We start from the raw sequence: 27277 nt of genomic DNA, 5'->3' as shown, positions 1-27277 counted from the left end.
TCAGAAAGAAAATGTAACATCAACTGATCTTCACTGTCCTTTTAAAGGAATAGAGGAATCCAAGTTATCAGTAAACAGAAAGATTGTGAGGGAATATTTAGCTAACATAAATGAGTTCAAGTATCCAGGTCCAGATGAATTACACCCCAGAGTACTGAAGGAGATTGTAGAAGAAATTTTAGAACCACTCTCCATAATCTTTGAAAATTCTTGGAGAACAGGAGAAGTCCCAGAAGACTGGAGAAGAGCAAATGTTGTTCCTATCTTCAAAAAGGGGAAGAAGGTGGACCCAGGGAACTATAGGCCGGTGAGTCTGACTTCTATACCAGGAAAGATCTTTGAACAAATTATTAAACAACATGTATGTAAGTACATGGATAAGAATGAAGTGATTAACCAGAGTCAGCATGGGTTTGTAACTAACAAGTCATGTCAGACTAACTTAATTTCCTTCTATGACAGAATCACTGACTGGGTGGATCAGGGAAATGCTGTAGATATAGTATATCTTGACTTCAGCAAAGCATTTGACAAAGTATCTCACATCATCCTTATTGAAAAAATGACCAAGTATGCAATGGACCAGGCAACTGTTAGGTGGATTCATAACTGGCTTAGTGATCGGACTCAAAGGGTGGTTGTAAATGGCTTCACATCCAGCTGGATGAATGTCTCAAGTGGGGTACCACAGGGCTCCGTCCTGGGACCTGTATTGTTCAACATCTTTATCAATGATTTAGATGAAGGAATTGAGGGTAAACTGATTAAATTTGCTGATGACACAAAGCTAGGAGGGATAGCTAATACTAGAGAAGAGAGAGAGAGGATTCAAAAAGACCTAAATAAACTGGAGCAGTGGGCAGCAACCAACAGAATGGTTTTTAACAGGGAAAAATGCAAAGTACTACATCTGGGCAATAAAAATGAAAAAAGCATATACAGAATGGGAGAAATAGAGCTAAGCAACAGTACATGTGAAAAAGACTTAGGTATACTAATAGATCATAGACTGAACATGAGTCAACAGTGTGATGCAGCAGCAAAAAAGGCAAATACAATTCTGGGATGTATTAACAGAAGTATACAGTCTAGATCACGTGAAGTCATTATCGGTCTTTACTCCTCTTTGGTCAGACCTCATCTGGAATACTGTGTACAGTTTTGGGCACCACATTTTAAAAAAGACATCGACAAACTGGAGCAAGTTCAGAGAAGAGCGACCAGAATGGTGACTGGTCTGCAAACCATGTCCTATGAGGAACGATTGCAGGATTTGGGAATGTTTAGCTTGCAAAAAAGAAGACTGAGAGGAGACTTAATAGCTGTCTACAAATATGTCAAGGGCTGTCACATTGTAGAAGGATCATCTTTATTCTCATTTGCACAAGGAAAGACTAGAAGCAATGGGATGAAACTAAATGGGAGGAGACACAGATTAGATATTAGAAAAAACTTTTTGACAGTTAGGGTGATTAATGAGTGGAACAGGCTGCCACGAGAGGTGGTGAGTTCCCCTTCAATGGACGTCTTCAAACAGAGGCTGGACAGACATCTGTCTGAGATGATCTAGTGAATCCTGCTTTGAGCAGGGGGTTGGACCAGATGACCCAGGAGGTCCCTTCCAACTCTACCATTCTATGATTCTATGATTCTATGAAGTGCCATAATTTATCAAAGTGCCGAGGTAGTTAGAAAATGTCAGTTGGACAGGGCAGGAGACAGGTAAGACATGCAAGACAATTAAACAAACTTGCTTCCAGGTCATCTGTTTTGCAAACAGTATTCAACATTTGTATCTGTGCCATTTATATTCTGGCTGCTACAATCATCCACATTCACCGTTCTCCCACAAATTCGGCACACTTCATCCATATTAACCCCTCTCTCCCCTCTTCTCCTATGTACAGTTGTCATGCTCTCTTCACAATGTTATACCACGCAGATCCATTCATTCCCACCATACAATACAGGAAACGCTCTCACAAATCACTCAACCATCTGCTCACTCTCTGTATCTTCCTTCTATTAGTCGCAGGTGATATTTCTCCCAACCCAGGACCCTCCAGTAATAATAACACTAACTCTATCCCTGTTACATTCAGAAACCCTGCTAATCTCATTAATATTCCCTGCATATCTTCTGTCTCATTCAACTGTGCCCTTTGGAATGCGCTGTCAGCTTGTAATAAACTCTCTTACATCCATGACTTTTTCCTCTCTAATTCCCTCAACCTTCTGGCTCTCACTGAAACCTGGATCCAGCAGTCGGACACCACCGCTGCTGCAGCTCTCTCCTATGGTGGCCTACATTTCTCTCATACCCCGCGACCTGACAACAGATCAGGGGGAGGTGTTGGTCTGCTTCTTTCAACAAAATGTACTTTTCAGGTTATCCCCCCTGTACTCTCTCTTATTTTCCCGTCTTTTGAGGCCCACATAGTCAGACTCTACCGGCCCTTCTCCCTGCGAGTGGCGGTTGTCTATCGCCATCCAGGTCCCCCCCGTCAATTCCTGGATCACTTTGCTGCCTGGCTTCCAAATTTTCTATCCTGCGACATCCCCACGATAATCATGGGAGATTTTAACATCCCAATTGGCGATTCTCTTTCCCCATCTGCCAAGCATCTTTTATCACTAACCTCCTCCTTCGGCCTTTCACAGCTTGCTAATTCTCCTACACATGAACACATTGGACCTGATCTTCTCCCGGCTTTGCTCAGTACATGACTTTACTAATTCTCCCCTTCCACTCTCTGACCATAATCTTCTGTCATTCTCTGTCAAGAACTGTGACTCTACTCAAGAAACTCCCACCGTCAACACTTATAGAAATTTACGCGCCATTAACACCCAGAAATTTATAAAAAGGTTGCAATCATCATTGGCCCCAATCTCCTCCCTCTCATGTCCTGACTCTGCATTGAAGCATTAATGCTATGCGCCCTGGATGAAGCCGCACCTCCTACACAAAGAAAAATTCAGCATAGACGGCGACAACCCTGGCACACGCCTCAAACACGTCTTCTCCAGAGGTACTCCAGGTGCGCTGAACGGCTGTGGAGAAAATCAAATCCACCCGAAGGTTTCCTCCATTATAAATTTAAGCTGAAAACATATCACTCTGCCCTTCACCTCTCCAGACAAACCTACTTTAACAACCTCATCATCTCACTTTCCAATAATCCTAAACGACTCTTTGACACGTTTCATTCTCTCCTCAATCAAACAACACAGGCCCCGACCACCGACCTCAGCGCTGACGATCTGGCCAATTATTTCAAAGAAAAAATTGACCATATCCGACAGGAAATTTTCTCCCAATCCCCAAATGTTATGCATGCTCTCCCCCACCACATTGTATCTTGCTCACTTTCTGACTTCGAACCAGTACCGGAAGATGAAGTGAGCAGGCTCCTTGCATCTTCTTGCCCCACCACCTGCACCAGTGACCCTATTCCCTCACATCTCCTTCAGTCCCTTGCTCCAGCTGTCACCACTCACCTAACTAAAATTTTCAACCTTTCCCTCTCATCTGGTATCTTTCCCTCTTCTTTTAAACACGCAAGCATACAACCATTACTTAAAAAAACATCCCTTGACCAGAACTGCACGGCCAACTACAGACCTGTTTCCAATCTTCCCTTTATCTCTAAACTCCTGGAACGCCTGGTCCACTACCGCCTCATCCGCTATCACTCAGACAACTCTCTTCTTGACCCTTTACAATCTGGTTTCTGCTCTTTACATTCTACTGAAACGGCCCTCACTAAAGTCTCTAATGATTTACTAACAACTAAATCTAATGGTCACTACTCCCTGCTGATTCTCCTGGATCTCTCGGCAGCATTCGACACTGTGGATCACCAGCTCCTCCTCACTATGCTCCGCACTATTGGCCTCAATGACACTGTTCTCTCCTGGTTCTTCTCCTATCTCTCTGACCGCTCCTTCTCTGTGTCTTTTGCTGGCTCCTCCTCCTCCCTACTTCCCCTTACTGTCGGGGTTCCTCAAGGATCAGTCCTAGGCCCCCTTCTTTTCTCCTTATACACCGCTCCTATTGGACAAACAATCAGCAGATTCGGTTTTCAGTACCATCTCTATGCTGATGACACCCAATTATACACCTCTGCTCCGGACATCACCCCTGCATTACTACAAAAGACCAGTGATTGTCTTTCTGCTGTGTCTAACATTATGTCCTCCCTCTACCTAAAACTGAATCTTTCAAAAACTGAACTACTCGTCTTTCCTCCCTCCTCTAACCTACCTGTGCCCGATATTGCCATTTCCGTTTGTGGCTCAACCATTACTCCCCAGCAACAAGCCCGCTGTCTTGGGGTCATTTTTGATTCAGATCTTTCTTTCACTCCTCACATCAAATCGCTCGCTCGTTCATGTCATCTACACCTCAAAAACATCTCAAGAATCAGGACTTTTCTCACCTTTGACTCGGCAAAAACTCTTACTGTAGCTCTTATTCATTCTCGTCTTGACTATTGCAACGCTCTACTAATCGGTCTCCCTCTTACTAAACTCTCCCCTCTCCAATCCGTCCTTAACGCAGCAGCCAAGATCATATTCCTCGCCAACCGCTACACCGATGCCTCTTCCCTGTGCCAGTCATTGCATTGGTTGCCCATCAAATATAGAGTTCAATTTAAACTTCTCACGCTTACCCTCAAAGCGCTCCATGCTTCAGTACCCCCCTACATCTCCTCTCTTGTCTCAGTCTACCATCCTACACGTGCCCTCCGTTCTGCAAATGACTTAAAACTAAAATCCTCCATAATCCGAACTTCCCACTCCCGTCTCCAAGATTTCTCATGTGCTGCGCGAATTCTTTGGAATGCATTACCCAGGACAGTTTGATTAATTCCCAAAACCCACAGTTTCAAGCGAACCCAAAAAACACATTTCTTTAGACTGGCGTATCGCCTAAACACACTCTGTCCGTCCCAGTTTTCCCCCATATTAAAATCTTCTTCAACTTCAGGTTCATACCAACCATGCACTTAATAGCCTCTGTCAGGACTGTACACATACTGGCTGGCGACCAGTCCATGTATTATTATTTATCCTATTTAGTATATCAAGGCTGCATTATACAATATATGTACTTTTTACCTTTTGTGTCCCCTCCATTTCCTCATGGCCCTGCTCGCAAGCTTACAGTCTCTCACTCCTTTCGATATGAGATATGCTTATTCTGTATTGTCTGTATATGTCCCCCCTAAAATTTGTAAAGTGCTGCGGAATATGTTGGCGCTATAAAAATAAAAACTATTATTATTATTACTTTGAAGAACCTAGAATTTAAGACATATTTTCAGTTGTTTCACACTTTTTTGTTAAGTATATAATTCCACATGTGTTAATTCATAGTTTTGATGCCTTCAGAGTGAATGTACAATTTTCATAGTCAAGACAATACAGAAAAATCTTTAAATGAGAAGGTGTGTCCAAACTTTTCATCTGTATTGTATATTATATATATATATATATATATATATATATATATATATATACACATACAGTGGGTACGGAAAGTATTCAGACCCCTTTAAATTTTTCACTTTTTGTTTCATTGCAGCCATTTGGTAAAAAAATTTTTCTCGTTAAAGTACACTCCGCACCCCATCTTGACTGAAAAAAAAACAGAAATGTAGAAATTTTTGCAAATTTATTAAAAAAGAATAACTGAAATATCACATGGTCATAAGTATTCAGACCCTTTGCTCAATATCGAGTAGAAGTACCCTTTTGCGCTAGTACAGCCATGAGTCTTCTTGGGAATGATGCAACAAGTTTTTCACACCTGGATTTGGGGATCCTCTGCCATTCTTCCTTGCAGATCTTCTCCAGTTCCGATGGTGAACGTTGGTGGACAGCCATTTTCAGGTCTCTCCAGAGATGCTCAATTGGGTTTAGGTCAGGGTTCTGGCTGGGCCAGTCAAGAATGGTCACAGAGCTGTTCTGAAGCTACTCCTTTGTTATTTTAGCTGTGTGCTCAGGGTCATTGACTTGTTGGAAGGTGAACCATTGGCCAAGTCTGAGGTCCAGAGCACTCTGGAACAGGTTTTTATCCATGAAATCTCTGTACTCGGCCGCATTCACGTTTCCTTCAATTACAACCAGTTGTCCTGTCCTGCAGCTGAAAAACACCCCCATAGCATGATGCTGCCACCACCATGTTTCACTGTTGGGATTGTATTGGGCAGGTGATGAGCAGTGCCTTGTTTTCTCCACACATACCGCTTAGAATTATCACCAAAAAGTTCTATCTTCGTCTCATCAGACCAGAGAATCTTGTTTCTCATAGCCTGGGAGTCCTTCATGTGTTTTTGAGCAAACTCTATGCGGGCTTTCATATGTCTTGCACTGAGGAGAGGCTTCAGTCAGGCCACTCCGCCATAAAGGCCGACTAGTGGAGGGCTGCAGTGATAGTTGACTTTGTGGAACTTTCTCCCATCTCCCTACTGCATCTCTGGAGCTCAGCCACAGTGATCTTGGGGTTCTTCTTTACCTCTCTCACCAAGGCTCTTCTCCCACGATTGCTCAGATTGGCTGGATGGCCAGGTCTAGGAAGACTTCTGGTGGTCCCAAACTTCTTCCATTTAAGGATTATGGAGGCCAGTGTGCTCTTAGGAACCTTGAGTAACGCAGAAATTCTTTTGTAACCTTGGCCAGATCTGTGCCTTGCCACAATTCTGTCTCTGAGCTCCTTGGGCAGTTCCTTTGAGCTCATGATTCTCATTTGGTCTGACATGCACTGTTAGCTGTGAGGTCTTATATAGACAGGTGTGTGCCTTTCCAAATCAAGTCCTATCAGTTTAATTAAACACAGCTGGACTCCAATGAAGGAGTAGAACCATCTCAAGAAGGATCACAAGGAAATGGACAGCATGTGACTTAAATATGAGTGTCTGAGCAAAGTGTCTGAATACTTATGACCATGTGATATTTCAGTTTTTCTTTTTTAATAAATTTGCAAAAATTTCTACATTTCTGTTTTTTTTCAGTCAAGATGGGGTGCAGAGTGTACATTAATGAGAAAAATTATGAACCTTTTAGAATTTACCAAATAGCTGCAATGAAATAAAAAGTGAAAAATTTAAAAAGATCTGAATACTTTCCGTACCCACTGTGTATATATTATATATATATATATATATATATATTTTACCGGTCAATCTGGACATTTACCGAGGCCGTCGGTAAAAGCTCAAAATGAAAAGTAAAATTGGACTTTTACCTTTGAAGTCTTGGTAAATGTTAACATTTACCGTCGAGCGTGGTAAAAGTCAGAAATATCAGGTGTGAAGATGGAACATCTGACTTTAACCAAGCGCAGTTGGTAAATGTGCACATTTACCACGGCTTCTTGGTAAATGTAGCTGAGAAGGGTTGTAAGCACAGTTTTACCAACACATGCTGGTAGTTACTTTTACCAACACATGCTGGTAAATGTAAAGATTTACCAATTTGCCCAGGTAAAAGTCCAAAATCGTTCGTTTATATGGAATACATCTGACTTTTACCAACGCTGTTGAGAAATGTTAAGATTTACCAAGACTTCACCGGTAAAAGTCCAATTTTACTTTTCATTTTGAGCTTTTACCGACGGCCTCGGTAAATGTCCAGATTGACCGGTAAATCCTAGGTTTTACCGGCCTTCTGACTTTTACAGTAACATATACATGTATTTAAGTGAAATATTCAGTGCACATAGAATCTTGTTATTTATTTGCTTATTGCATGAAAGATATTAGTAACTGCAGATATTTTTAATTCTAATTAAGCGTTCTCCATTACAGGAAGCTGCCTCCAGTCTATAAGAGGCACTCCTTTATTAGCAAGACTTTTTTCGTGTTAAAACTGCTAGTCTAAAAAATATAGTAAGTTCTAGACTGTCTGTTATATGGTTTTTGTACAATTTGTAAATTGAATATAGTCTCTCCACATGTATGTTATTTTTGATGTTTAACAAAATATATTTTCTAGTAATTAATTTTTCACATTCTAGGTATGATAATGGCTTCTCCCCAGATTTTAGAGGTTTACGAAAATAGCATACCGTATTTTTCGGACTATAAGACGCACTTTTTTCCTCCAAAATTTTGGAGGAAAGTGGGGGGTGCGTCTTATAGTCCTAACTGTGCCCCGTACTCTATAACTATGGCTGTTGGGGTGTGGGGGAAGCGTCAGCGGGGAATGAGCGGGGCACAGGAGGTAGCAGCCTCCTGCTTCAGCCTACGCTGTGCCTGCTGCTAAAGTAAATGAATATTACCTGCTCCCCACGCCCATGGGCGTGGAGAGCAATGAATATTCATTTTCCTTAATAGCGCGCACACTGTAGCCGCAGCACGGTTGCTGCTGCCGCTCTGCGGTCTGTGTGCCCGCTATTAAAGACCATGAATATTCACTACAATCCACTCCCATGGGTTGTAGTGAATATTCGTGGTTTCTAATAGCAGGCACACAGACTGCCGGCAGCAGCAGGAGCCGCGCTGCGGTTACAGTGTGCGCGCTATTAAGGAGAGTTAATGATCACTGCTCCTCACGCACACAGTTCTGGCGCGGGGTACAGTGACTATTCCAGCACAGCATCTCACACTGTGTGAGGGCGTATGGCAGTAACGCAATGCACGGCTCACACAGTGAGAGTGCAGGCAGCAGAGCGGGACGCAGCGCTGGGGAAGAGAGGAGGTGAGTATAATTGTTTATTTTTGTATATGTAGCGTGATGGGGATCAGGGGATGTCTTGCATACCAGGATGGGGATCAGGGCATGTCTTGCATATCAGGATGGGGATCAGGGGGTGCCGTGCATACCAGGATGGGGATCAGGGGTGCCATGCATACCAGGATGGGGATCAGGGGTGTCATGCATACCAGGATGAGGGATAAGGGGTGCCATGCATACCAGGAAGAGGGATGAAGAGTGCCATACATACCAGGATGAGGGGTGATGGGTGCCATGCATACCAGGAAGAGGGATGAGGGGTGCCATGCATACCAGGATGAAGAGTGCCATGCATACCAGGATGAGGGGAGGCATGCATACTTGGATGAGGGGTGCCAGGCATACCAGGATGAGGGGTGCCATGCATACCAGTAAGAGGGGTGCCTAGCATATCCGGATATGAATCAAGTGGTGCCATGCATGCCTGGATGGGGATCAAGGGGTTGCCATGCATACCAGGAAGAGGGATGAGGGGTGCCATGCATACCAAGATGAGGGGGGCCATGCATACCAGGAAGAGGGATGAAGGGTGCCATACATACCAGTAAGAGGGATGAATGGTGCCATACATACCAGGAAGAGGGATGAGGGGGGCCATGCATACCAAGATGAGAAGTGCCATGCATACCAGGATGAGGGTTGCCATGCATGCTAGGATGAGGTGTGCCATGCATACCAGGATGAGGGGTGCCTAGCATACCAGGGTGGGGATCAAGAGATGCCATGCACACCAGGATGAGGGGGGCATGCATACTTGGATGAGGGGTGCCATGCATACCAGGATGAGGGGTGCCTAGCATATCAGGATATGAATCAAGGGGTGCCATGCATGCCTGGATGGGGATCAAGGAGTGCCATGCATACCAGGATGGGGGATTGGGGTGCCATGCATACCAGGATGGGGGATTGAGGTGCCATGCATACCAGAATGGGGATGAGGGTTGCCATGCATATCAGGATGGGGATGAGGGGTGCCATGCATATCAGGATGGGGATGAGTGGTGCTATTTATGTCCGGATGGGGATGAGGGGTGCCATGCATATCAGGATGGGGATAAGGAGTGCCATGCATATCAGGATGGGGGCCACATATAACAGGAAGGAGGCGGCCATATATACGAGGATGGGGGATATTAACAGAATTGGGGGATATTAACAGAATTGGGGGACATTACCCCTATAACAGTGTCAGCAGCAGACCCCCTTACCCTTAAAAGTGCATCATGAACACATTTTTGGCTTAAATTTTATTTTATATTTTCCTCCTCTAAAACCTCGGTACGTCTTATGGTCCGATGAGTCTTATAGTCCGAAAAATACGGTAATTGTTCTAAACTTTTTCCACGTTCTTAATATGAACATTGCTTCTCCACTGTGTGAATTCTCTGGTGCTTATAAAAACCTGATTTATCTGCCCAACATTTCCCACATTTTGAACATGAAAATGGCTTCTCCCCTGTGTGAGTTCTCTGGTGAACAACAAGAATCGATTTCCGGTTAAAATATTTTCCACATTCTGAACAGGAAAAAGGCTTCTCCCCTGTGTGAGTTCTCTGGTGTCTATCAAGGTGTGATTTCCGTAGAAAACATTTCCCACATTCTGAACATAAAAATGGCTTCTCCCCTATGTGAGTTCTCTGGTGAACAACAAGAATCGATTTCCGGTTAAAATATTTCCCACATTCTGAACAGGAAAAAGGCTTCTCCCCTGTGTGAGTTCTCTGGTGTCTATCAACGTTTGATTTCCGCACAAAACATTTCCCACATTCTGAACATGAAAAAGGCTTCTCCCCTGTGTGACTTCTCTGGTGTATAACGAGATTGGATTTCTGTACAAAACATTTCCCACATTCTGAACATGAATATGGTTTCTTCCCTGTGTGAGTTCCATGGTGACTAACAAGCAGTGATTTACAGTTAAAACATTTTCCACATTCTGAACATGAATGTGGCTTCTTCCCACCAGTATGACTTCTCTCATGCCTAACAAGATCTGATTTCTGGTTAAAATAGCTCCCACATTTGGAGCAAGAAAATCTCTTCTCCTCTGTGTGATTTTTTTTATGTTTAACAAAAGAAGTTTCGAGGTGACAACTATTCCCATATTCTGAATGTGTAATTGGCTTCTTTACTTTAAGGCCAGTTCGTTTTTCAATGCCTCTTTTCTGACTTTTATTTTTCTTCGTAGTCTGTAATGAATCAGAAGATAGGACCTGTTTCATAGGATCAGATGATAGATCTTTGCTGTGAAGAGATGATGGTATATCTGGAGTAATGGCATTCACTTTAATTGTATCCTGTGTGATCTCATGGTCATCTGATTTAAAAATTGAAGCTGTCAGATGTTCTTCTGATCTCCTGTGACCGTCATCTGCCAAGAATTAAACCAATTATTATTTTTGAATAAAATATCCCTGAAATGTATATTTTTGAACATTTCTACTCAAAGTGTCCATAGAAATGGGAAGTTATGTAGCAAAATTGAATATTCACTAAGACAATCATAGCACGAACCAGTGGATCGTGTTGTTCAACTGTTTGTTCATTCTGCCTCACAAATATTGGAAGAAATAGCCACCAAAAAGATGTTATGTAGGCGAAATTGATACCATTAAAAACTTCTGCTCACCCAAAAATCAAGTCCCCACTTGGGACCAGTACTACCATCCAGTCTTGCAGTATGGGTGTGTGTGCAGTTCAGCTGGAATAATCAGCTCCCTGCTTCAGGTAATTGGAAAGCACCACATTCAACTAAAGCTGGAAGCATATTGCTAGAAGCCGCTGTATACAGCCTTGTTCTCCTCTGGTTCAGCTCCCGGCTTGTGTATTTGATCCTGTTGTGATGCCGGCCCATTTACGGACTACTCTTGTGTCTTCTGATTTTGTATTTTCTCTACCCTCCTGGTTTCGTTTAAACTCTAGGCCCCTCAAAGTAATTTCAAAAGTGATTTATTACCCAAAAACTAGGTTTTGTAAATTTAATTGAACATATAAACTTGTTGCTAAATTAGTAAGCCTTCTATCATCTGAAAAATAATAAAAGAATGTTGAAAAAATAAAACAAAATGTTGGAAAAATGCTGCCAACCAAAAGTAGGAATACAGTAATTGTTATTTATTAACTATTTTATCTGGTATCACTATCTGATTAAGGAGCATACAAATTAAAAGTTTGAAACTTAAAAATCTTTCTAAACTATTTGTAAATTTTCAGGTATTTAAAAAAATTAAAAAAAAATATGTTAACCTAAAATTAACATAAAGCACAATGTGTCACAGAAAAAAATATTTCAGCATCACTGGAATCAGAAGAAGTATCCAAAGTTATCACCACATAAAGTGACACATGTCAGATTTGAAAAATGGGACCTGGTTAGGAACTATCTGCAGGAAGTCGTTAAATCACAGCATTTTGGGCAGTAACAACTGTAGTCAAAAACTTTGACTATACACACAGGGGCGTACATAGAAGTCATGGGGCCCCATAGCAGAAGCTCTAATTGCCCCCCCCCCCCCCCACAAAGAATAAATATTTGTCTGTGTCATGACACAGAAGAGCAGATCTCATAACTTTCCAGCCTTTACATAGTAATTTACCTCCTTCTGAAGTCGTAGATTCCTCCTTCATTGCCCCCATAAAGTATGATGCCAACAAAAGTGCCCCCCAAACAGTATGATACCCCTATGGTGCATTCCTCCACATGCACAGTATAATGACCCTATTGTACCCCACTTCAACTCCCACGGCAAAGTATGGTGACCCTAACACAGTATAATCCCCCAACTGTGAACCCCACAGAGCCCTCCATACACTCTCATGGCCCCCACACAGCCCTCCAAACAGTATGATCGACCCCACACTAACCTTCACACTGTATAATTGCTTTAATCTACTATATAATTGTCTTATCCCGTCTGTCTGTCTGTCTGTCCTGGAAATCCCGGGTCGCTGATTGGTCCGGCCACGGCCAATCAGCGATGCGGCATTTCTGAAAAACATGGCGGCCGTTAGCGGCTCATGTGCGGCACGGAGGTCAGCGGCGATGCAGCCGGGAGATGCAGCCGGCTACTCGCAGCATAAGTCCCCCGACCGCAGGAGCCGCTGACCTACATGCGGCTATCGTCGGGAGATCAGCGGCTACGGCCGCTTATCTCCCGAGGACAAGTGTGACGCCCCTCCCCTCCTCTCCTCTCCCGTCCCTCCCCCCGCTCGATCAGGACCCCGGCACCCGGCGTCATACTTACCCCTCCCCTCCCCTCCCCTCTCCTCCCGTCCCGTCCCTCCCCCCTCTCGATCAGGACCCCGGCACCCGGCATCATACTTACCCCTCCCCTCCCCTTCTCTCCCCTCCCCTCTCCTCCCCTCCTATCCCCTCCCCTCCCCTCCTATCCCCTCCCCTCTCCTCTCGTCCCTCCCCTCTCCTCCAGTCGCTCGATCAGGACCCCGGCATTGGCGTCATACTTACCCCTCCCCGTGCCTCCGCAGCAGCAAATGTGTCTTCCGCCGATGCTCTGTTACGTCTCAGGTCAGAGGGCGCGGTGACATCTTTACACCGCGCTCTCTCCTGAGCGGTCACAGCGCACAGCGTCAACATGCCGGCTACGCTGTAGTCCAGAAAAGCAGCTGAGAAGGGAGGTGAGTATTGGATTTATTTTTTTTTGTATGGGGCCATAGGGGACCTGCATGGTGCACTATGGGGGGATGGAGATACAGGGGATATGACTTCCTGTATGGGGCATTATATGGGGGGGGGGGAGGTGACATCCTACATGGGGCATTATATGGAGGGGAGAGGTGACATCCTACATGGGGCATTATATGGGGGAGAGGTGACATCCTGCATGGGGCATTATATGGGGCGAGAGGTCACATCCTGCATGGGGCATTATATGGGGGGAGAGGTCACATCCTGCATGGGGCATTATATGGGGGGAAAGGTCACATCCTACATGGGGCATTATATGGGGGAGAGGTGACATCCTGCATGGGGCATTATATGGGGGAGAGAGGTGACATCCTGCAAGGGGCATTATATGGGGAAGAGGTGACATCCTGCATGGGGCATTATATGGGGAGAGAGGTCACATCCTGCATGGGGCATTTTATGGGGGGAGAGGTCACATCCTGCATGGGGCATTATATGGGGGGAGAGGTCACATCCTACATGGGGCATTATATGGGGGAGAGGTGACATGCTGCATGGGGCATTATATACGGGGGATGTGACTTCCTGCATGGGGTATTATATACGGGGATGTGACTTCCTGCATGGGGCATTATATGTGGGGGATGTGACATCCTGCATGGGGCATTATATACGGGGGATGTGACTTCCTGCATGGGGCATTATAAAGGAGGGTCGGGAGACATATGCTAGAATACCCGATGCGTTAGAATCGGGCCACCATCTAGTACAGTATAATGGCCCCCCACATAGCCCTCAAAATATTATAATGGCCCCACATAGCCTTCCATATAGTATAATGCACCACCAATAATCTTCCATATAGTATAATGCGCCCCCATAATCCTCCATATAGTATAATGCTCCCCCCATAAACCTCCATATAGTTTAATGCGCCCCCCATAATCCTCCATATAGTATAATGAACTTCCCATGGTCCACCATAGAATATAATGCACTCCCCATAGTCCTCCATACACTATATTACACACCCCATAGGGTAAAATGCAGCCCCCATATAGTATAATGCACGCCACAGTCCTGCAGTATTATGGGCACCACGTACTCACTGATTTTAAAATACCGCATATTTTAAATAAGCCGACCCGAATATAAGCCGAGGCCCCTAATTTTAGCACATAAAAATGGGAAAACCTATTGACTTGAGTATAAGCCTAGGGTGGGAAATGCAGCAGCTACTGGTAAATTTCCCCATCCTCGTAGGTGTGGCCCCTCAATCCCACAATCCCTGGTATGTGTGGCCCCCACAATCCCTGGTATGTGTGGCCCCCTCAATCCCACAATCCCTGGTATGTGTGGCCCCCTCAATCCCACAATCCCTGGTATGTGTGGCCCCCTCAATCCCACAATCCCTGGTATGTGTGGCCCCCTCAATCCCACAATCCCTGGTATGTGTGGCCCCCTCAATCCCACAATCCCTGGTATGTGTGGCCTCCTCAATCCCCCAATCCTGGTAAGTGTGGCCTCTTCAATCCCCAAATCCTGGTATGTGTGGCCTCCTCAATCCCCCAATTCTGGTATGTGTGGCTTCCTCAATCCCCCAATCCTGGTATGTGTGGCCTCCTCAATTCCCCAATCCTGGTATGCGTGGCCTCCTCAATCCCCCAATCCTGGTATGTGTGGCCTCCTCAATCCCCCAATCCTGGTATGTGTGGCCTCCTCAATCCCCTAATACTGGTATGTGTGGCCTCCTTAATTCCCCAATCCTGGTATGTGTGGCCTCCTCAATCCCCAAATGCTGGTATGTGTGGCCTCCTCAATCTCCAAATCCTGGTATGTGTGGCCTCCTCAACTCCTCAATCCTGGTATGTGTGGCCTTTTCAATCCCCAAATCCTGGTATGTGTGGCCTCCTCAATCCCCCATTCCTGGTATGTGTGACCTCCTTAATCCAAGTATCCTGGTATGTGTGGCCTCCTCAATCCCCCATTCCTGGTATGTGTGGCCTCCTTAATTCAAGTATCCTGGTATGTGTGGCCTCCTCAATCCCCAAATCCTGGTATGTGTGGCCTCCTCAATCCCCAAATCCTGGTATGTGTGGCCTCCTCAACCCCCCAATCCTGGTATGTGTGGCCTCCTCAACCCCCCAATCCTGGTATGTGTGGCCTCCTCAACCCCCCAATCCTGGTATGTGTGGCCTCCTCAATCCCCCATTCCTGGTATGTGTGGCCTCCTCAATCCCCCATTCCTGGTATGTGTGGCCTCCTTAATCCAAGTATCCTGGTATGTGTGGCCTCCTCAATCCCCAAATCCTGGTATGTGTGGCCTCCTCAACCCCCCAATCCTGGTATGTGTGGAATCCTCAATCCCCCATTCCTGGTATGTGTGGCCTCCTCAATCCCCCATTCCTGGTATGTGTGGCCTCCTCAATCCCCCATTCCTGGTATGTGTGGCCTCCTCAATCCCCCATTCCTGGTACGTGTGGCCTCCTCAATCCCCAAATCCTGGTACGTGTGGCCTCCTCAATTCCCAAATCATGGTACGTGTGGCCTCCTCAATCCCCAAATCCTGGTATGTGTGGCCTCCTCAATCCCCAAATCCTGGTACGTGTGGCCTCCTCAATCCCCAAATCATGGTATGTGTGGCCTCCTCAATCCCCAAATCCTGGTACGTGTGGCCTCCTCAATCCCCAAGTCATGGTACGTGTGGCCATCTCAATCCCCAAATCCTGGTATGTGTGGCCTCCTCAATCCCCAAATCCTGGTATGTGTGGCCTCCTTAATTCAAGCATCCTGGTATGTGTGGCCTCCTCATCCCCCCCAATCACTGCACACATAAAACAATAAACACTTATACTCACCTTCCTTCTTCACCTCTGCTCCAGCACTGCTGCGTCCTGTCTGCTGCAGCTCATGTCGGCATTTGAGCAGCGCGCGCTCTCAGAAGCCGAGGTGAGCTGCTGCCGGCACATTCACTCCTCTGCACTGACAGCAGGAGCCGGGGTTCAGCGCTCCTCCGTGCCCGCTACTAAAGAGAATGAATATTCCGTCTTCTCCACGCCCATAGGAGTGGAGAAGAGGGAATATTCATGTCCCTTTAGCAGCTGGCACACGAATAGCTGCAGCAGCCGCTGCTGCCTGAGCACCGCTCCTCCACCGCCGCAACCCGCACCTCTGCCGCCGCAAGCTCCTACTCACCTATCCTCCTCGTCCCCACGCTGCTTGGGGCCCTCACAGGCCCCCTCCGGCCACGGGCCCCATAGCAGTAGCGTGGTCTGCCGCCATTGGCGGTACGCCACTGTATACACAATAACACATCTACTGAAATAATCAATCTCAACAGTCGTCATCAGTAAAAAAAATTAGATGAGCTTCTTGAAGAAATATTAGGTATTTAAAGAAAACTTTTTAAAAATTGAGCAGCACTGAGGAGTCTTAAATTTAGATCTCAGGGAATTTGGCAGACAATGGAGACCTTTTAAATCCCTTCACCCCCCCAGCCTGTTTTCACCTTCTTTATCAAGCCAATTTTTTAAATCCTGACTAGTGTCACTTTATAGGTTATAAATCTGGAATGCTTCAAGATATCCCAGTGATTCTAATATTGTTTTTTTCATGACACGTTATACACTTTATGTTAATGGTAAATTTTAGTCGATATGATTTGTGTTTATTTGTGAAAATATAGAAATTTGACAAAACATTTGAAAATGTTGCAAACTTCAAACTTTGAGTTTTTATGCCCTTGAAACAGAGAGTTATGTTGCACAAAATAGTTAATAAATAACATTTACTACATGTCTAGTTCCCATTAGCATCATTTTTTAAATTTTTTTTTGTTACAAAGTTAGAAGGGTTAAAAGTTTATTAGAAATTTTGACTTTTTCCAACAAAATTTACAAAACCAATTTTTTTAGGGACTACATCTCAGTTGAAGTGACTTTGAGGGGCCTATGTGACAGAAAATACCGAAGTGATACCACTGTAAAAAACTATACCCCTCAAAGTGCTCAAAATCACAATCAATAAGTTTATTAACCCTTTAGGGTTAAAAGCAAAGTGGAAGGAAAAAATGAAAACTTTACTTTTTCCCCTCAACAATATTGCTTTAGCCCCAAATTTTGCATTTTCAAAAGGGTAACAGGAAAAATGGATAGTACAATTTGTTGTGCAGTTTCTCTTGAGTACAACGATTCCCCATACGTGGTGAAAAACTACTGTTTGGGCACCTGGCAAGGTTTGGAAGGAATGGAATACCATTCAACTTTTGGAGCATAAAATTGGCTAGAATAGACAACGCTCACCTTGTTGAGTTTGTAGTGCCCCTCATGTGCCTAAACAGTGGAAACCCCCCACAAGTGACCCCATTTTGGAAACTACACCCCTCAAGGAATTTATCTAGATGTTTATGGTGGACCTTAAATGGACTCATTTATGGTGGACCATTGGAGCTCCTATGAGTTCTGACAAGAAAAGTAGAAAAAGTATTAGTGTCCACATTTCAGGAGTGATTGTGCAGTGATCTGAATTCCTTGGTATCGTAAATGTAATGTAAATAATGACATGGGGTGATTAAATTAAACCAGGCTCAAGCCTGCAGACGTGAATAAATGTATATTACAGGCATGAAAACACGCACAGTTTAGAGATATATCATGGCACAGTTGAGATTTTTTTTGTATACTTTATCGCAATTCTCTTTGAAGTTAGTCGGTTTTAAAAGAAATTGAAAATTCAGGATAAAAGGAAACTCTGTTGTTATTGTACAGAAAATCTGTAAAAGTTGTTGATCATAAAAGTGAAGTTTAGCCACAAACAGTGGACCGGGTCTTGTAGGGACCATATGAGCAAATTCAGCAGCACAGAAGGGAGAGAAGATAGATTCATCCAGTAAGATAACAGGATTCTAGGTAGGTAACCGCATCATTACCCTTCGCTTTCTCCCAGAGGCCCATCATAATAATTTTTCTTCCAGTAATTACTAACTTTTCAGCACATTCTAAGTACAATGTCATTTCGCTTTGGAGTTTGCAGATGTGGGCAGGTAAGTCTCAGCATATTCTAATTTCAGGGAATAAGTGGATCCTCCAGGTTTTAAGCTCTTTAGAAGAAGGGCTTTCAATGGCCAAAGTAATTTGAAAAGTTTCATGTGGAGGAACATGCAGGAGTCTAACGGAAGAATGATGATCACATGATTGTGATATGTACGGATTACACAGATGATAAAGCAGTGAAAGCTGATGACAGAAGAATCTGTGACTTCCCTGCAATTAGTGGTTACTACTCACCTGGACGGTTATCTGTAGGAAACTCCTCTTTACACCACTCATCATCCGTTACATATGTCTTTGCAGTATTAATATGGGTCAGATCTTTACCCTGAAACACATATTGTACAAGTCACAGACAGATGGAAAAGTCACATCTATGATCAGCTCTAATCCTGACATCTCCACCGTTACAAGTATAAGTATAAAACATATAATATAATAAAACATATAATACTAGTGGATAAAACAAGACTGAGCACAAGACCTTCACAGCCGTCTACACATCATAGGGGAGATCTCATGCCACCTTCTCTCCATCTACCTGATGATCCTGAGGAACATTGGGATCTTCTTGTTTATAGTCCTGTGGAAGAAGAGGACGGGGACATCTCTCTGATGTTGTCCTCTTACTGGATAGAACTGGAGGAAACACATACAGGGAATGAATTCATTCTTTACATACAGATAATTATAGGCCGTGTATATTTAGTCCTGTCTGTTACCTGGTGATGTGAGGGGCTGGGGAACCTCGATCATGATGTCCTTGTACAGATCTTTGTGTCCTTCTAAATACTCCCACTCCTCCATGGAGAAATAGACGGCGACATCCTGACATCTTATAGGAACCTGACACATACAATGATACCGTCATCCCCCAATCCCTTCATAGAGTTACTGTATAATATCCCAGCATTCCCAGCAGTGTCACCTCTCCAGTCAGCAGCTCAATCATCTTGTAGGTGAGTTCTAGGATCTTCTGCTCATTGATGGCCTCATGTATCAGGGGATGAGGTGGAGGCCCTGTGATTGGGCTCAGGGGTCTTCCCCATCCCTCAGACACAGGTTCCTGACAGCGCTCACTAGAGGTCTTCTTCACTACTGTGTAATCCTGGTTATGGAGAGACACATTAATAAATCTCACTACACACATTTCCAGAGTCCTCACCTCTCTAGTTCTGTCCATCTGTTATTCCCATAGATAAGAATGATGCAATGTGACATCAGAATCTCTCACCTCTCCAGTAAGCCGGAAGAGGATCTCTAGGGTCAGTTGTAATAGCCTCTCCGCCATTCTGTTCTTGTCCATGTCCATCCTTGATGGGTAAATCAGAAAAAATTCTCTTAAAGGGGTTTTCTCACGAACAAAAGTTTATTTTAAAAAATGGTTGTGTCTGACCGTGTAAGGAACATACCACAGCTCCTGGGCGGGGGAGGAAGCAAAAGACAATACAGACAGGACAGCAGGGGATCGCAGAGGATTCATTTTGTGAGGTAAAATATTGTTTAAAATCAGTCAGTGAAATGTTTTACCTCACAAAATTAATTCTCTGGGATCCCCTACTATAATGTCTGTATTGTCTTTTGCTTCCTCCCCTGCCCAGGAGCTGTAGTATGTTCCCTACATAGTCAGACACAGCAAATTTTTAAAATGAACATTTGTTCATGGGAAAACCCCTTTAATATAGAAGATCTTTACTGAGAAGATCCGATATCATAGGGACCTGTATGTGAAGAAGATGAGCCGAAGAAAAGAATCCCATGTAATAATACAATTTTGGGAGATACACTGACGAGCAAAAGGGTAACAATGTTTTAAACTTTTGACTTTCAAGCTCCATATCTCACCATCCAATACTGCTTTGATCGTGATAAATAAATTTAACTTGCAACTATTTAGCATATGATTAGTTATGCAGATTCTTGTCATGTCACGGCATTGTTAATGTTTTGCTCCGGCTGATGGAAAAATCTTCCTATATACTACAAATTGCAACCTGTTCTTACATCCCCTAATAGCTCAGTGTGTAATTAGGTTGATTCCCAAGCGAAAGGACACTAGCTCTAATCAGGGAGCAGCCATGAAGAAGATTTCCCAAGTTAAGAGAAACGGCATCATCCAGCTCATCAATAGCGGTCTCTTGGTCCAAGAAAATTGCCAAACTGCATCATGTGAGTACCATAACAGTTGGAAGAATACAAAATGAAGTCCGTCCATTCATTCAAAAGTAGACAAAAAAAAGTTTTTTCAGCTCACCCTTATGAAAAACTCTGGTTGTGTTTCGCTGCTGGGGCATGAAGTCCCATTCCAGCGGAATGTGGAGTGAACTTGCACGAAGGAAAAAGTGGATCCAGCTCCAGTTTAAAATATAGAAAAAAAATCATTATTATAGTTTTCCTCTTGTCCAACAACTTCTATTTGGATGTATCATCACGTTATACATGTTTTAAAGTGACCAAATAAAGTTTTTTTTCTACATTTTAAACTGGAGCTGGATCCACTTTTTCCTTCATGCACATCCATTCAAAAGATGTGGATGTCCAGGCAAAATATCGAAGTCAACAAGTCGGCTTATCACAAGGTCTATCAGTTCTGGCGCAACAAACACAGCAGTGAAGGTGGCTCGTATGCTTCACAATAGTGAGGTCACAGACATCCATGCAAGCACTGTGTGATACACGTTACAGAAGTCTAGAATGGTGGCCTGAAAAAAGGTGAAGGAGCCTTGACTCCAATATCGTCATAAGAAGCGTCGGCTTGAGTTTCAAAAAAAGTATGAAAAGTGTACAGTAGAAGACTGGAAACAGGTGATTTGGAGTGATGAGACGAAAGTCAATAGACTAGGCTCTGATGGGTGCAAATGGGTCTGGAAGAAATAAGGGAAAAAGGGGCTAATGGATCGAGAAATTGAAGGAACTGTCAAGTTCAGTTGAGGAAGCCTGATGATAAGGGGTTGTTTCACAGCCAAAGGCATTGAATACTTGATCAGGATCTCAATGCTGAGCTATATGTGAGTATCCTACAAGACAAGTTACTTTGTACACTCAATAAATGGGTATGAAAAGGATGACATAGTGTTCCAACAAGACAACGACCCAAAGCATACATCGAGATTGGCGAAGAAATGGTTCAATAACAATGAAGTAGAGGTGCCGGATTGGTCCCCACAGTCCCCAGACCTCAACCCAATCGACACTTGTGAGTAGAGTTGAAAGACAAGCTGTATACATACCCAAGTGAGTCGACCAGTATGCACCAACTTTGGCAAAGTGTAGACGTGGGATCAGTTTTTCGGTCAAGACATGCTTAAATCTCATTGAGAGCATTCCCAAAAGGATTCAGGCAGTGTTGAAAGCCAAAAGGTGCATTTACAAAATACTAACAAAATGATAAAAATTAAAATTGAGATTTTTAGGAGCAAAACAGTAACAATGCAGTAACATGACAATAATCTGCATAACTAATCATATGCTAAATAGTTACAAGTTAAATTTATATATGAGATAGCCAATATGATTTTCTATAAAATGATGGTAGTCTCATTTTCGAATCTGCAGTGGATCGTGAGATATGGAGCCTGAAAGTCAAAAGTTTCCCGGGGTGACCACTACAAAACCACCTAATATGTCTAAAATTAATGCAATTGTACATCTCCCACTTACAAATGTTTACCCCAGACGGCCCCCACTAGGGTTTGGCTCAGGAGTTTACATATTTTTGGGCCGAGTGCTATCCGTTAAAATTTTTTTTATAAAAACTCAGACCAATGTTATTCAATGGGGCAGTGCAGATGAGCGATTTTTTTTCACTGACCAAAATTGTGTGTGAAAAAACTCGCAGCGATTAAACTCCAGAAATCGAAGATGAGACTCACCCATTCAAGTCTATGGGTGCGTGAAAAAAAATTGAATGCTACACTGAAAAAAAATAAATAAATAAAATGCCCAAAGTATAGCATCCCGTTATTATGGATACACTGCAATTCTGTTACATAGGAAATTGTAAATGGTTTTGTAAATTATTAATATCTGCTGAGTAGAAAAACAGATTGTATACGGTCTGCACATGGACATGTGAGAGAAAAATCCCACTTTCAGACCGTTTTTTTAATCTGTCATGTAACCTCGGCCTTATTTAAGCCTTCAGTGGCGCCCTTTTCACAACACACTTAACACCCGGATCATTAAGAACAAGACAGAACTTATTAATTGTAGCTTGATGACGAAAACATTACAAGGATTAATTACTACAGAGAAAAAAAATAAATGTTGAAAAATTTGTAATTTTCAAACTTTTAATTTTTATGCCCTTAACAGATAGTCATACCATACCATTTTACCAAATAGGTAAAAAATAACATGTTCCATATGTCTAATTTACATCAGCATCATTTTTTAAACACCCTTTTAATTTTTTTAATGCTTTTACAAGGGTTAAACTTTAGCAGCAATTTTTCATTTATCTTTTAGAAAATTCACAAAATGTAAGATTTTTACAGAACTTTTCACTTTTGAAGTGACTTTGATGATCCCATATATAAAACAACCCAAAAGTGCTATAAATTTAAAAATTCTGCCAGTTCACCTACTGTGAACTTGCATCCTTGGACGCACGTTCACTTTAAATCTATTGCCGTGCGGGAAGCAATAGTTAACAGTCGCCAGCCAATCAGAGGACAGCGGCTGACGCCAGACGCACGTCGCAGGCGTATGACGTCACTGTCATGCACCAGCGACTGTGCTTCCGGTGATGGGAGAGCCAGGCGTTGGAGAGCCGCAAGGTAAGAAGAAACTTCTTTGTTTTTTTAAAGCTGCACCATGAGGGCAGAATGGGGGACAATGGGGGCAGCATGGAGAGACATGGGGAGGCCGAATGGAGACATGGGGGGCTAAATGAAGACATGGGGGGGCAAATGGAGACATAGAGGAGCCGAATGGAGACACGGGGGGCCGAATGGAGACACGGGGGGCCGAATGGAGACACGGGGGGCCGAATGGAGACACGGGGGGGTCGAATGGAGACACGGGGGGCCTAATGGAGACACGGGGGGGCCGAATGGAGACAAGGGGGGGCCGAATGGAGACAAGGGGGGGCCGAATAGAGACACGGGGGGCCGAATGGAGACACGGGGGGCCGAATGGAGACACGGGGGGGCCGAATGGGAAACATGGAAGCAGAATGCGAGACATGGGGAGGCCGAATGGAGACATGGGGGGGCGAATGGAGACATGGGGGGGCTGAAAGGAGACATGGGGGGGCTGAATGGAGACATGAGGGGTCGAATGGAGACATGGGGGGGTCGAATGGAGACATGGGGGAGCCGAATGGAGACATCGGGGCTGCGAATGGAGACATGGGGGGGCGAATGGGAAACATGGAGGCAGTTTGCGAGACAATGGGGGCAGAATGGGGAGACATGGGGGGCCGAATGGAGATATGGGGAGGCAGAATGGAGAAATGGGGGGGCATAATGGAGACATAGGGGCAGAATGGAGACATAGGGGCAGAATGGAGACATAGGGGCAGAATGGAGACATAGGGGCAGAATGGAGACATAGGGGCAGAATGGAGACATAGGGGCAGAATGGAGACATAGGGGCAGAATGGAGAGACATTGGGGGCAGAATAAAAACATGGAGGCAGAATGGAGAGACATGGGGACAGTATGGAGAGACATGGGGACAGGGGTCCTGTTACTGTGCAGGGCGACACTATGTCACTTTTGTTTCTTCATCTGGTGTAGTGTAGAAGTTGGGGAAAAATTGGGGAATGTGCTCTGGAAGCTGCTCTAGATAACTGTTATTTTATGCAGAGACGAGTCCTGGCTGGAAGAAGTGATGGCGGTCTGCGCTGGATGAAGAGGAAAAGCGAAGATGAAGGACTTCAACTAGAGACCGGTGAGTCATGTGTTATCTGTACACTTGACATTATACACTGTATACTATGCACAGAGCTCTGGTGTATAACGTCACCGGTGATCACTGAATTACCTGTACACTGACACTATACACTGTATACTATGCACAGAGTTCCTGTGTATAGTGGCACTTATGGTAATATTAGTATTCTTCTTTTTTTTTAATAATGATCAGCAATTGTAGTATTAGGTCACTATGTGGTGGTAATATGTGATCTGGTCATGGTGTGGCGGTATTTGTCCCTTGTATGTGGTATTATTCGATCACTAAGTGGTGGTAATATGTGATCTGATCACGGTGTGGCGGTATTTATCCCTTGTATATAGTATTATTCGGTCACTATGTGGTGGTAATATGTGATCTGGTCATGGTGTGGCGCTATTTGTTCCTTGTTTGTGCTATTATTCGGTCACTATATGATGGTAATATGTGGTCTGGTCACGGTGTGGCGGTATTTGTCCCTTGTATGTGCTATTATTCGGCTACCATTTGGTGGTAATATGTGGTCTGGTAATGGTATGCCAGTATTTGTCCTTTGTATGTGGTATTATTCGATCACTATGTGGTGGTAATATGTGGTCTGGTCATGGTGTGGTGGTATTTCCCCCTTGTATGTGGTATTATTGGTCATTTTAAAAAATGTGACACATTCCCTGAAATAAAAATATACCTAAATTGGGTATTATAAGAAATGTTTAACCCCTTTAAGCCCATGACGTACTATTCCGTACCTGCACCCTGGGACTTAAGAGCCTGGTACGGAATAGTACGTCATGGTGATCATGCCCGCACACAGGCTGTGCGGGCGCGATCGCCGCCGGGTGTCAGCTGATTGTCACAGCTGACACCCGATGCTGTGTGCCGGGAGTGGTCCCGCACCGCTCCCGACACATTAACCCCCGCAATGCTGCGATCAAAGTCGATCGCAGCATTGCGGTGGCTAAGGGGAGGGGATCGCAATACTCACCTCCTCTTCCGGCCTCCAGCGCTGTCTGCCGTGGCTTCCCGGATGTTGCCATGATGACCCGATGTCGTCATGACAACATCCGGGTCACCAGACAGCAGGAAGATTTTTTGGTCATGCGCAGTGCATGACCAAACTATCTTCTCCCTGTGCAGCGCTAACTGCCTGCATGGCACAGGGATGGTGCTCCAAAAAGTTAGATTTTTTTATTTTCACGGCTCCATGTTATAAACTTCTGTAAAGCACTTGGGGGTTCAGGTTGCTCACCACACATCTAGATAAGTTCCCTGAGGGGTCTAGTTTCCAGAATGGTGTCACTTGTGGGGGGTTTCCACTGTTTAAGCACATCAGGGGCTCCCCAATTGCAACATGGCATTCGCTAATTATTCAAGCAAATTTTACATTAAAAAAGTAAAAAAAACTGTGTTTTTTCCCCACATATGGGGTATCTGCGTGCCCAGGGGAAATTGCACAGCAAATTTTGGGGTCCATTTTTTCCTGTTACCCCTGCGAAAATAAAAAAAAAATTGGGTCTAAAGTAACATTTTTGTGAAAAAAGTTAAATGTTCATTTTTTTCTTCCAATGTCCAAAAATTCCTGTGAAGCACCTGAAGGGTTAATAAAGTTCTTGAATGTGGTTTTGAGCACCTTGAGGGGTGCAGTTTTTAGAATGGTGTCACTTTTGGGTATTTTCTGTCATAAAGACCCCTCAAAGTGACTTCAAATGTGATGTGGTCCCTAAAAAAATGGTTTTGTAAATTTTGTTGGAAAAATTAGAAATCGCTGGTCAACTTTTAACTCTTATAGCTTCCTAATTAAAATAAAATTGGGTTCCAAAATTGTGCTGATGTGAAGTAGACATGTGGGAAATGTTACTTATTAACCATTTTGTGTGACAGATCTCTCTGATTTAAGGGCATAAAAATTAAAATTTTGAAAATTGAAAAATTTTCACAATTTTTGCCAAATTTCCATTTTTTTCACAAATAAACGCGTTATAACGAAGAAATTTTACCACAATCATGACGTACAATATCTCACGAAAAAACAGTCTCAGAATCAGGGGGATCCATTGAAGCGTTCCAGAGTAATTACTTCATAAAGTGACAGTGGTCAGAATTGTAAATATTGGCCCGGTCATTAATGTGCAAACCACCTTGGGTTGTAAAGGGGTTAATAGGTTAGAGTACAGTAGGGTCCGGCCAGAAGAGTCTTTTTGTCGTGGTGGCAGCTTAAAAAATCTTTTGGCCAAAACAAAAGCTGATGGTCATGTGTGTGATCTGATGTTCAATGGGAACTGGTAATGTGTGATTGGTGAGGACGGGGTGCAGATGTGGAATTTTTCCAAGAGTGGGCGGTGGAACTGTGGAGGGTTCAAGGGATGGAGGCGAAGGTGGAGCCTGGGCAGAGTCTCAAGGGGGTCTGAAAATTTTAACAGTATGGGACCCTGAAATTCCTGGTGGTGGCCCTATATCTCACACTCAGGAAAAACTGCCCTCACTAAGGTTTGGTCCAGGTGGAACACTCTTCTGCCTCCACATCCATTTTATCTGAGGTACTTGATGGACCTTTTTTCAACCTATGTACCAACAAAAAAGACGCTTCCATTTTAACTGAGGTACACAGAACGAAAGTTGCCTCCATTTTTCTCTGTAATGGGTTAATGCCCCCTGCTTACAGTACTGGGGTCTCCACATACCTCCACCTGCAGAGCCGCCACCACATATATGGCTGTTCTGTGCGCACAGGACCTGTGATGAGGTCACAGGAGGGGAGGAGTCAGGGGTCACATGATCAGGGGCCTCAGTGGATGCAGGACTCTGCTGTGCTGGTTGTCATGGTGCTGGATGAGGGGAAGGTTATGTGTGGGGTCAGGAGGGGTTTACAGTGTGGATGTAGCAGAGCCGCGTGTGTACGAGGTGTACGGAGCGGAGCCGCGTGTGTACGAGGTGTACGGAGCGG

The 27277-nt window shown here is 44.1% G+C and overlaps 1 protein-coding gene across 1 annotated transcript; it reads right to left on the bottom strand.

Annotated features, from left to right (window-relative positions):
• Positions 1–8565: 8565 nt before the first annotated feature.
• LOC141271847 (uncharacterized) lies at positions 8566–27067 on the bottom strand. Its single transcript, XM_073682038.1, has 7 exons — positions 27015–27067; positions 19670–19748; positions 19364–19543; positions 19158–19281; positions 18977–19074; positions 18673–18763; positions 8566–11113 (listed from the first exon to the last, which is right to left on the bottom strand). Exons 1-7 carry the CDS (start codon positions 27038–27040, stop codon positions 10092–10094), a joined length of 1620 nt encoding a protein of 539 aa, XP_073538139.1. The 5' UTR covers positions 27041–27067; the 3' UTR covers positions 8566–10091.
• Positions 27068–27277: the final 210 nt, after the last annotated feature.

The sequence above is a fragment of the Phyllobates terribilis genome, unplaced genomic scaffold (genome assembly GCF_046119375.1).
Source record: "Phyllobates terribilis strain yellow unplaced genomic scaffold, ASM4611937v1 Scaffold_5__5_contigs__length_657084704, whole genome shotgun sequence".
Lineage (NCBI taxonomy): Eukaryota > Metazoa > Chordata > Amphibia > Anura > Dendrobatidae > Phyllobates > Phyllobates terribilis.
Note: the sequence above shows the minus strand (reverse complement) of the source record. Positions and strands in the feature narration are given on the sequence as shown.